Consider the following 12,365-nt stretch of genomic DNA (forward strand, 5'->3'; position numbering starts at 1 on the left):
TACTGTTGACTTTCAAATCCTATTCTGGGACCTTGCCCCAGACCTTTAATGGCATCACTGTAATTGCCGAAAGGTTAAATCTGCCTGCATGTCTATCAGAATGTCTAAAACAGAATCTAACTCATCAAAATAATGTCCTCCCCAAAAGATCTCCATATAGCTTCCAGGAATGTGCTACTTAGCCATCTAACTGCTGTTGAACAAAATGGCATTCACACTTGACTCATTATTTCTAATTCCTCCCTCCTGGCAATCAAGTACCCGTGCATTTTCCTGGGCGTTGATCTTAAAACCATCCTTTTCTTTTCATCCTTATAGAGCCAACAGTTTAATCCATGCCTTGAATATCACTCTAATATAGATTGATTTATTTGACTTCAATTTCTGTCTTTCATTCTGTCTGACACATTTTTGCAGATTGTTTTGCCTAAAGTACATTGAAAATATTAAGGATTTTTTTTCTTTAAAAATTTTCAAATACATGCTGTTGCCTATAGAATAGAGTGAAAATCTAGGATCTAGTTAAGCTGTTCCATAATTTGGCTTTAGCTTTCTTCATTGATCTTATATCCTCTTCTTCCTTTAATCAGTTAAAATCTATCAACCACCCATTCTTTATTGACACTACATAATGTGTTTGCCAAGTGCATATAATATTAAAACTCACTTATTGAGCACTTCAAATTGCTAGGACCTCCTTTAAGTCCACTTTGTAAACTTACTCCTTAAATCCTCAAAAAAACCCAAGAGGTACATGGTATTGTTAGCTTTGCTCCATAGATGAGGAAGTGAGACACAGAGAGGTGAATTCATTTGGCTAAGGTTACCCAGTTGGAACATATTCAAGTCAGGATCTCAACCACTACTCTCTTTTGTCTTTTGTAGTAAATAAACTGTGTCTTCATACATTTCATGAATTTCTGCTTCCCATTGATCCCCAGGTGTTCCTGTTCCACTTGAAGTGGCTTTACTTTCTCAGCCTTTGTGACTGTTTTTCATTTGTTGGTATCCAAAATAGACTCGCTAGCCAAGGCAAAGTCACTCTAACACTCCTACTTGCAGTGTCCTCCCTTTTCCCAATTTACAGGACTGAATATTTGTACCATTCACTTGATATTCAACTCCACACAATTTTGTGACAAATGTTGCTTTATTTTTCAACTCTCTAGGATGTTCATAGTCACTGTCTCCTCAAACAGATTGTAAGCTAGTGGAGAGCCAACAGAATTTATATATTTCTGCATGTCCCTCATATACCAACAACACAGTTGTGTATATAGGAGTTGTTCACCAAATGTTCGCTGAAAGACTTTTGGCCCAGCCTCTGTCAGCAGCTCTTCTTCCATTAATAATTATGCCTTGCCACAAAAACTCTTAATAATAGTATTCTTCTTATGTCTCCTTTTCCTACAATGCCTTCCCTCTTCTCCTCTTCAGATTCACTTTTACTTATCTTGGGCTTAGTTAAATGTCACACATCCACAAGGTCTGACATGACATCCATCTCCAGGCTGGCTTAAGTGTCTATCCTTTGTATTCCCTTAATACCATTTCTATTCTTCTGTGTCACAATACATTAAAGGTATATACTTCTGGACCAATTTTTATATCTCTAGACTGTAACTCCTTGAGGACAAGGGCTGTGTCTTGTTTAGTGTTAAATTCTTAGTGCTAAGCATAATGCCAGTGTATGGAAGTGATCAATGAATATTGATGAAGGAAGGAAGGACAGACAAAGTAATCCTAGTATGTTTCTAACAGCCTGCATAATGAGAAGAGGTAAGATGCAGAATATATCCATGGAAACAATATAAATATATAAATAATCCTATCTTAGTTGGCCAGAACTTTTTTATGAACATGAATTAGCTAAGACCACAGTGCATCCTTATCAGTTCAATTTAATTTTAAATACTGACAGTGTGCTAGCAGTTTCCTCCTGGAAAATGATACTTTCAATCCCCTAGTACCTTAGGTACTATGCCAATTTAGTTCTGATAATTGGGATTGCACCTCTTGTCAAACGACCACAGCTCTATGCCATGAAATGTCTGCCTTTCAAACTCATCTGGGGCCATGTGCCACCTCTGAACTGTTCTCCTGGGCAGAATTGAAAGGACAGCAAGCATTTCTCCAACTTCTACTTCGTAAGTTGGATACTTTCCAACTGTTAGTGGAGGGAGACAATTCTAGATGATTCTTCCAAGCATAAGGTGTGATTGTCTCATTTAATATACTTACTGTGCTGACAGCTCTGGCCCAAAACACCTTCTATTCTACTTGGGGGCTGTCCATTGTTCTCTAGTGTATGATTAGCAGATTAGCTATCATGTAAGAAGCCAGGAAAATGAACTCCCAGTAAACCCTTCCAAAGCAAGAGTAATTCATTACCCAGTCTGATTTCCACTTAAAATGTACTTTAAGCACACTTCCAACTACAAACCCTAAATCACCCTGTGTTCACAAAGTCCATCATTTTTTATTTTATTGCATGGCGTTGGCGTGACATAATCCCTTGCAAAGCATCTCGGAGTGCTTTACAGATCAATAAATTACTTACCTGCACAGTTGAAGCAGTGTCTGCAAGGCCAACACAGTCATTATGCAAGCTGCCTGTCCTCCAGGAAGCAAGCAAAGCTTTGTGGGTGCCAACGCTGGGTGGGAGCAAGGGCCAGGTGAATGTATGGGTTGGGGGAGTGGTGGTGCAAGCAGTGACTGTTACAGTTAAAGCAGTGAATAAAATACATCAAGTTTAAATGATTTTAATACTGAGAGCACTTAGAAACTTGGATCCTTCAGACAGTCAGCAAATCAAGTGTCCAGTCATTAACCCACCAACTGTCTTTCTGCCCAAGAAGATTCAATCTAGCTTTTAAAATGGTACAGCCATAAATTGCAATGTCACGTCTTAGAAGTCCTGGATCATAGAGCCAATGGGCACTCCCCAGCCCTCACCACATTGATTCTTCTACCAAATAGTTGTATCTGTCCTATCAAATAGTTGTGAGAGTGCAGGTGTATGTGCAAATGCATACACACACACACACACACACACACACACACGCTGTCTCTCTGTCTAAAGCTCAATATGGATTTATATCTAAAAATGATTAATTGATGTTTACTTTTTGTATGACACCCCACTCAAGACAGCAGAAAATAAAAATGTAGACTAAGTCTTTAGATCTTATACTCAGAATGTATAGCATACAGGAAAGATGAGACAAGTGTAACAAGCAAGTTTATTTTAAATGACTTGGAAGAGGCTATGGGATTGCCAGGAAAGAGAGGTGACATCTTTGTGGAGATATCTGAACAACGTTATAGAAAGCCCTCACCTGGGCCTTGGATAATTCCAATAGGTATACATAGTTGGAGAAGAGAGTCTAAGTGACCAAAATCAGCAGCAAAGGTGTGGGGATTAGGAAATAAATGTGCAACACATGCTTATTAATGAGTGTTCCCAGTAAGGTGGAGTGTGGGAAGGGAGTGGAAGACACTATGCAAGAAGGAAGGAAGGAAAGAAGGAAGGAAGGAAGGAAGGAAGGAAGGAAGGAGGCTAGAAGATACCTGGATGATCCCGTTTTCATGGAGAAGAAAGTCTAACACAATTAGAAGTGAGTGACTAATGGTTCAAGCAGAAGAAGAAAGTCCAGCATGGAAATTTGCAATCAATCTGATTTTCAAATGAGGGGGTTCATCATCTGGCCTTGGGACAGGAAATAATTTGACATTTAAGTTTCCTGGGTTCTCCAGCAAGCCAGATGGTATTGTGTATTGGGTAGATGATGTGTGCTGGAATTGCACACTCTGATGGCTAAGAGGGTGGCTTGTTCAAGGGAAGAACCTAATCTGAAGAGCCCTAAGGGAGCTGAATGGAGGGGTCACTTAATTTATGATGAACTAATGTGTTAAAACTAGTGCCTGTGAGACTAAACTGATATGTGTTCGTAATCCAGTCCTGATAGTGTTACAAACGTGTAGCAGGTTGGAAAGGTGGTTCCCTTGAATATCATTATAATTCCATCCTATAAATATTTGTTGTGCTTTTTCCCTGGTTATAAATATGATTCAGTCATGGCTCAGGCTGTGAAAAAGTTCTTGGTTATTGGATGAGAGATGCTAAGCAAATAACCATAACATAGATAGGTGTCAAGAACTGGAGTCTGGAAGCTCATGAATGTCACCCTTACTTTATAAATCAATTAGAAAATAAGAGAAACAAATGTCATACTTGAGCTAAATGCCACATTCACCAGTGGGAAAGATGGTACTAGAGAATTAGGCTTAGATGTATAGCAACAATGGACTTCTAATTTAGAACACAAGAATGAGACAGATACATATAGGCAAGTGGAGGCTGTGCTGTAGGGTGTACAAGACCCCATGGGATGCTGCCCCTGTGTCACATGTCTGAGGAAGATGCCACGAGAAAACAGCTTCCTAAGGGAAGCCTGGTTCCAAAACAGAAGACTGAAAGAAGTGTAGGATCCTACTCACAATTTTACCAATTAGAATAAACCCTTCGCCTCCTTGGGGGATTAATTTAGGATAGAGAGAGACAAAGAGACCAAATGTGTTATGCCTAATTGCTGTTCCCTCTGATTCCCCATTAGGTATGAGTAATGTGCTCTGGGAACACAGATAAGAAGAGCTTTAACTTAAGTATCTGAAGGAGGACAGACACGAGTAGGGGTAGGGAAAGCTGCATCAACTGGCATTTGATTTGGACTTTAAAGGATGACTAGAGGGGGACCTGGGTGGCTCAGTCAGTTTCAGTTTGGGTCATGCTATCACAGTAAGTTTGAGCCCTGCATTGGACTCTGTGCTGACAGCTAGGAGCCTGCTTGGGATTTTCTCTCTCCCTTTCTCTCTGCCCCTCCCCTGCTCTCTCTCTCTCTCCCTCAAAATAAATAAACTTTAAAAAAGAATGACCAGAAAATTTCCAGGAAGACATAAGAGACAATATAGATCCCAAATGCGTGATGGCCAAGAAGGACATAGAGTGTCGGGGATAACAAGGAGGGTAAGGAAAGGTGAGATCATAGGTAGCATAGATTGATGCTTGATTCTGAACTGCCTAGTATACCAGCATAAAGAAGATTGTGTATTTTCAGGTAGGCAATACGGAGCAACTGGAGGTGTTTAGGCAGAGATGTGGTACAATCAGAACTGCATTATATAAAGAGTACTCTGAATGCGGTGTGGAGAATGACTGGTGAATGTGTGTCGGAGGTGGGTGGGGGTGAGAGTGGAGAAGGAAGCAGGTGGAGGCTAGGAGAACAGTTATTGCAGTATTGCAGTGGAATCCATTCCCATTCAGACTCCCTGACTCTGTGTTTAAATGGGAAGAAATAAAAGCTAAATTCAAGGTAAGGTAATTCTTTCATGTTTAAGGTAATTCCTCTAATTTTTAATCATTTACTCCTATAGTCCCAATATTTCAGCCCCTGGGCTGTGCTGCCAACTATCATTATAAGACAACAAAGAAATGTTTCAGCAAGATTTTTATTTACCTCTTATCTTTTTTGTCCCTACAGTATCTCCCAAAATTGTAGAGATTTCTTCAGATATCTCCATTAATGAAGGGAATAATATCAGCCTCACCTGCATAGCAACGGGTAGACCAGAGCCTACGGTTACCTGGAGACACATCTCCCCAAAAGGTAAGAGAAGAAATAGAAGAATTGTTGGCCATGGCTAGGAGGTCATGGCACTGGTGGCTTTATCCAAATGGCCCTACATTTTTGGTATCCTGATAATAGTATACTCATGGCTCTGAAGGGAATTTTGGTGATCTCTACAAGACAGGAATATGTCCTGTAAGATTTCAGAAATCAAATCTGAGTGTTTCTCGAATGCTGGGGAGATTAATTCCAATTCTTTCTGGGTGCAATAGTGGTAACCTGTTCTGGGTGAACTTTATTGGTCTTGTTTGATGACGGAACAATCATCATTGGTGGCATTGTCCAGATGGTTGTTCTAATATACTAAAAACACAACACATAAGGATTTAAAAAAACTTTGAATGGGCATAGTCCTAAAAGGAAAATGTCCAAGTCTGACTCCTCAGCATTGACAAATATCTGGTCCCTAGTCCATGAGCTGTTTTGTGGTTTTGTTGTTGTTGTTACTCAGATTAATCTTAGATAACAAACATAGCTCAAGGTGTGACTAAATTGCAAAATTTACCTTGTCTAAATGTCTAGATGTTTTGTAGACCAGACTAAGTGCTGTTTTGTGCTTTCATGGATTAAACATTAAACCTTTAGAATTTAAGGGGAGATGCCATTTATCATTAAGGTAGCTTTTATGCAAGATGCATTAAATTATTTCATTTGTTTTTAAATATGTACTGAGTGCTTATAATAGCCCAGACACTCTGCTGAGCACTGGGGATATAGCAATAAAGCAAAACATATCAGTTTTTGTTCTCATGAGCTTCCATTCTCAGGAGACAAGTGACAAAAAAATGAATCTACAATGTAACAAGTGGTGATAAGAATAAGAAAATAGAGCAGTATACATTGACAGAAGAACCAGAGGTTCAGTTGAAGAAAGCTTTTGAAAAGGTGACATTTGAGCAGATATGTGAATAAAGATGCTTCATTTCAGTGCTTATTGCTGGCTAATGTGAGCTATGTTTAAGTAAGTGTGTATGTGTGTGTGTCTATGCATGCATGTATGCATGAAGTTATGTGTATGGCTGAGTACTACAGGTTCAAGGATTCTAAAGGAATCATCATAGTGGATATCTCCTTGGTGTTGCAGGTTGAGACCCCCGAAAGTAGACCCTGACAATGTGATTGGCATGCAAGAAGTTTATTTGAGGCTCTCTTGGGATCAACTTCTATGAAGGGGTAGGGAAGGAAGCAGGGCTGGGCTGAGGGAGAAGCTGAGTTGCCTGAAGACCAGTGGAACATCTCAGCTGACCCTGTGGAGAATTCTGAGGCCAGTGTTACCCTTTCGCAATGCTTTGTTGAGATGGAGGTGACCTTTTATACCAGCAGAACAGCCTTGGAATTTGGGCTATCCCCTTAAGAGTTGTGACCTTGGAATAGGCGTCTCTCTTTACACTAGATAGTCTGCATAAGGGGCTGCACCAGAGAGCTGCCCACCAGCAACACATCTGTCCCTGGGGGCAGACATCCTCTCTTCCTGAAGATGGCAGAACATTTGGACATTTAAATTAAATCAGTGTAGGACTATGAGTGGGCCCTCATATCGAATTCCTCTCACAGAAAGAGAGACTTGCCCTGCTGGAGATTCTCAGAGAAGTCATGAAATTTTCAGTGTGTTAGGCCTGAATTGCTGGGAGCAACCCCATGCAACCATTTCTGACTCTACCACTGTGAGCAAATGGATCTGAGAGAGTACTCACATGTCTGCAGATCTCTCGATTTGGAATGGCCTTACAAATGGACTGGCCCAAAAGCTGGGAGGAGACTTCTACTGTGCATGAGATCATCAGTGAGAGAACGTGGCTCTAGGGCACCTCTGAGGCAGGGTCTATCGAAATGGACAGACTTTCCAAGTTCACAGTGCACGCCATTCATCACTGCTTAATGCTTGTCCCCAGTGCTATTGGACGCCAGGGTGCTCTGTGCTTTTAAAATCTGTGGAACATTCATCATCCTGGGTAGACTTACTTTACCTTATGTAGAGAGGCACTGGACCCCTCCTTCTTGCAGGTCTCCCTCTGTCTCCTGTCTGGTATCTTCTCTGATTTCCTCTCCCAGCTTTTCAGCTCTTTGTCCTTTTGTAAGTACTCCTCCTGATATTTCTCCTCTGTACATCTCCTTCTGTCTTGCCCTTTCATGCTTTCTCTTTTTATTGTTTACTTTCTCTTTCTTTCTCAGTCTCCTAAACATCTGTGCATTAATTTCAATTATCCCTCCATTTTTTTTCCCTCTCTCTCTTTTCCTGAGAATTACTTCTGTCTCTCTTCTGGCATCGGAGCCCCCTCTTTCTTTTATCTTGCTGAAGTTCACACTGGCATACCTTAGAGTCTTTTTACCCCTTTTGTGGCCATTAAGCAGACTCATTGCCTCAGGGGACTTTACCTGAGCCTGTGCCAGATGCTTCCATTTTACTGTTTTGGCTGCTATGGAAACAGAAGATGGATCAAGGAGTGAGGAGAAGGATAATCTGAATCTACCTGTGGATGAGAGTAATTTAGATGAACAGCCTTTTCCAGATCCCTGGTCCAGATTAGCTATCGCAGATTCAAACTGATGAGACATGCCAAGCAGTAACTAATCACCTCAGAACTCACCAGGGTGCCGTTTTCCCAGTGACTGATTATTTGGAGATCAGAGGTGTCAGTGGACTGCTGCCAGATCTGAACCGAAGCTGGAGACCCTTAGCAGTAAGACCTTCATCATTCCCCCCTAAATATTTCCAAAAAGGGTACTTATTTTAAATAAGTTGGGACAGTCTTGGGGTTCCTTGGTGAAAAAAAAAGATATGCCACATCTTAGCAAAGCCTCCAAAGGCAGAGAGTTCTTGTCATCTTTTGTTCTACTTTGTGTAGGTAGACCATGTTTCAAGTTGGACAGTTCTCACACACATACCCATAAAATCCCTGAATGGATAGCTGATGGAGGCTAAGCACATTGGCAACCCTGATGGCTTCACTGCATTTTCTCCCTCGAGACTGATGTGTTTGTTTTGTACATTTCTGAAAACTCCTAGTTTCTTCCATCATAACTCATATGGTGCTGCTTGCAATAAACTTCTACAAACCTCTTTAGAATGTGTATCCCAGGCTTGACCCCTTTTTACATGGAGAAGGAGAACAGGAATGTTAACCACCATTTTAGTAATGGCTCATGCATTTTGGTACACAGACACAGGAGTGATCATCTGATCAGAAGCAGAATGGAGGGGCCTTGTCCATGAAATTATCTGCCTAGCGCTTTACATCAGATGGATAAAATGCCACTTTTCCATATCCAAGATGAAGAGGAAGGTGAGGCCTCCCAAGACACACCTCTGTGCTGCCATTGATCATGGGAAGTAATTGTCTCTTGTTACTGGCAATATGTCTTCTAGTTCTCCTCATGAACTTACCACTCCCAAGAGTTCAAGAAGAAAGTGCACAAGCTTTGTAAAGATACCTGCCCTCCTTCTGCACACCTGTTTTGGAGTGTACATGTTTTGCTAACACCTGTATGGGCCTTGGTCTTTTCAGAAGGAAGAGCCCTCCTCTCTCTGTCTCAAGGAAATTCTATTTGGATGGGCACAAATGTTTTATTGGCCTCTTACCAAATTCTGTGTAAATGCTAGCATCCTACTCCAAGGGCCCAAACACCATCAGTGGCCCCTGTCTCGTATGGGCACAGTCCCCATTAATGGCTCTGTGCCTTGTCTTTTGTCCCCATCTAGGCATGCAATAATTTATTTTAGCAAAGCCTTAAGCGTTAGTCTTTCTATGTAAAAAAGAAAACCTTTAAGGTTCTCTGTTACTCTGATTCTTCCATGTGTCCTAAAATTTTTATGTCTCCAGTTGCTGTTGGATTGTAGGAGCTTTAGAGAGAAAGGTGAGATTCCTATATTGCCACATCCCCAGGAGCCCAACATGGAACTCAGGTGAAGATTTGAGTCAGATCACTGACATGCAGATTCTACTATACCTACGGAATCAAGGATCATTGAGCATCCTAATGGAGCATCCCTTTTCAGTGTGCCTACCTCCACTTCTCTCCCATCAAACAAAATACTGAAAATAAAAACCTTACCAAGGCTACTGAAAGAATACTTTGTACTCAGATGTCGGTTGGGGGCTCAGAAAGGTCCAGTGAGCTGTTTACAGAGATGTCCTGATTTCCGATTCATGAATTCTTTGAGACCTATGTCTCTTTGAGGGCCCACATCTCACTTTATTTCTTGACCTTCTAGCACAATGTCCATCACCTAGAAAGCATTCAAGAAATATTTGTTGATTCTGTGAACAAGCACTTACTTTCATCAGTGCCCCAGAAAGACATGCTTGTTCTCCCATGTCAAAGACTTCATCCTGATCCTTGAGGAACTCCACTTTGATGCTGCTGTTGAGACCTGAGTGTTTCCTGCTGAAGATCTGTTGGGGAATTTCCAGGACATTTTCTCTGGTCTTCACAGGATTGTCAAGCTTTTCCAAAGTTCTCCTACTGGGAGACCTGCTATGGCTGGTCTTAACTTCTCCTTGAAGGAGAGACTCCTTTTCATGTACTCTTTTGAAAAAGTTGAGAAGACTCACAAGTGACTTTGAAACTGGATCCTCTAGTGAGCTCTCTTCTACCCTCATCACTGCCTCACTGCTGTCACTCTCCTGATGCGTGTGTTACTCTCATATGTTCTTCATCTGGCCTCTCTGAGTCTCTTGGTCCTTTTGGTGTCTTACTCTTCCCAACCATAATTGTGCCTAAACCCTCAATGGCTCCAACAGTTTCATAAAATAATCCTGGATGTTTCCAGGGAAAGTTACTTCAACTGTATATGGAAATTTGTTTCTCCTCATAGGTTAAAAAAACAAAAATTCTAAGAAAGAAATCAGTGTGAAAAAGAGAAATAATAGTTTAAAAATTCTCCTCCTATGATAGTTGAAGTGGGAAATAGATTGGTTTTTCTTAGGGCCATACAAAGACTCTGGGAGCAAAATTAAGAGCAGGGCCATACATCTTTTGGGCTCCAAACCTAGTGTCTGTTATGGAACACTTACCTTTCAATGTGCACTGTGAGCAGTGGACAAATACCTGTGGGACTAAGAAACCTTCCTCTGCCAAATCTCTTCCCTTCCCACCTCAGGTCTCCTTCTCTACTTGAAGAGGTCCAGGGGCACCTGGTTTTTCTAGACCTTGTTTCTCATAGCTTTGAAAGGCACCAAAAACCTCACCAAGTTGTTGAGGACAAAGTGTCCCTTGGATGGAAGCTTTTCTTCTCCTTGTCAATGCCCTGAGTCCTTCCCTCCCCCTCCCCCACCCCCACCACACCCACCTACCTTCCATTTGTCAGTACTGACAGGTCTTCCTCCCCAGCCAAGCAGGACACTGAAGCACTAATTGGCACTGGAGGTATCACAGCTTGAGTTCAACCAGAGCTGGCAGGCGCCATGACTCCAGTGACAGCTCTGTGAAAAAGTGTCAGGAGCAAAGCTGTGGCATGCCATCGGCTGACTGCAGCACCCTGGCACTAATGAGCAGCCTGTCAGCACCAGCATCAGGGGCCCCATGTGGCACAGAGATCATTAGGATGGCAGATGAGAAAAAAACTTCTCCAGCAAAGAAGAGCCAGGATTGGAAGGGAAGGAGGACAAAATGGAACTAAAGACCTCTCCTTACCCACAGGTGGTTATCTCCCAGCAGGAAAGGACCAAAAATACACACACACACACACACACACACACACACACACACAACATGTTTATAAAAGATCTCTATGCCAACTCTGGACAACCCTTGGAGTCTCATTTTGGTTGAGTTGCCCTGTAATTAATTGATATAGGCCACAAATCTCTTCTGCAGTAAGCTAAGGGGGAGCTCAGTGACTAAATTAACTCCAGTCATGGTCGCCCATACTATGAAACCAGGAAGTAGTGTAAGTTCCAAAGAAAGAGGGACCTGAGGAAAAAAGAAAGCATTGGTATCAGTGGGTTGCTTTTTTTCTTTTTTTCTTTTTTGGCTACTTTTCAGGGCAGACTCCCTGCCCAGGAAACCTGCTGAGCTGCCAACTGCCTGCCTGTCTTCCACTGGAGTATGATAATCTAAGAGACACAATTAAGAGAAGTAGTTTTGTTTTGTTTTGTTTTGTTTTGTTTTGTTTTGTTTTCCTTTGTTATTTCATCCCAGAGGTGGGTTTGGGAAATGGCCAATATGTCTGCTTTGTTTTTCTACTTCCTGAGGGCAGGTGTGAATTCTCCAGCTCCATTCTTCTGCTTCATGCTTTATGAAGAGTCTGGCCTCTCTCTGAGTTTTGGTTACCTCTAATGGCTCCATTTCTTCATGGGTGGAGGTGACCTGACACAAGGTGGCCATCTGTCTGAAAGAAATGGGCCTTGAGAGCAGGTCCAACTACATTTGAAATTGCTTCCACTACTTACCAGCTGGGTCCCATTGGGGTAGTGATAAATCTTTCTGAAGATGTGTTTATATATTAATTTTGTTCTTGCTTCTTGGTGTGGCACCAAGAATTTTCATTATTTGTTTCTGGACCCCAGTTGCCCCACACGTTGCAGTTACACTAACAACTGGACATTTACCTTTGGTGTCCTTACATTTGCACTCACCAGCTAGTCTCCCTTGATCATGTCCTTGCACCTTTTGGATAGAGTTCTATTCTTTCTTTAAGACCATGGTCAAATGCTACCAGTCACCTCTGGTGGCTTT

At 41.7% G+C, this 12,365-nt stretch overlaps 1 protein-coding gene across 7 annotated transcripts in view; it reads left to right on the forward strand.

The window, feature by feature from the left end:
* Positions 1-12,365, forward strand: part of NTM (neurotrimin) — a 943,500-nt gene that overhangs the window by 824,858 nt on the left and 106,277 nt on the right. For all 7 annotated transcript variants that reach the window (XM_006936805.5, XM_045038541.1, XM_019811568.3 and 4 more), the window contains one exon: positions 5,541-5,666. In XM_006936805.5, coding sequence (XP_006936867.1) covers positions 5,541-5,666 — 126 coding nt within the window. The remainder of the gene's footprint in view (positions 1-5,540; positions 5,667-12,365) is intronic.

This window comes from Felis catus, chromosome D1 (assembly GCF_018350175.1).
Source record: "Felis catus isolate Fca126 chromosome D1, F.catus_Fca126_mat1.0, whole genome shotgun sequence".
NCBI classification, from domain to species: domain Eukaryota; kingdom Metazoa; phylum Chordata; class Mammalia; order Carnivora; family Felidae; genus Felis; species Felis catus.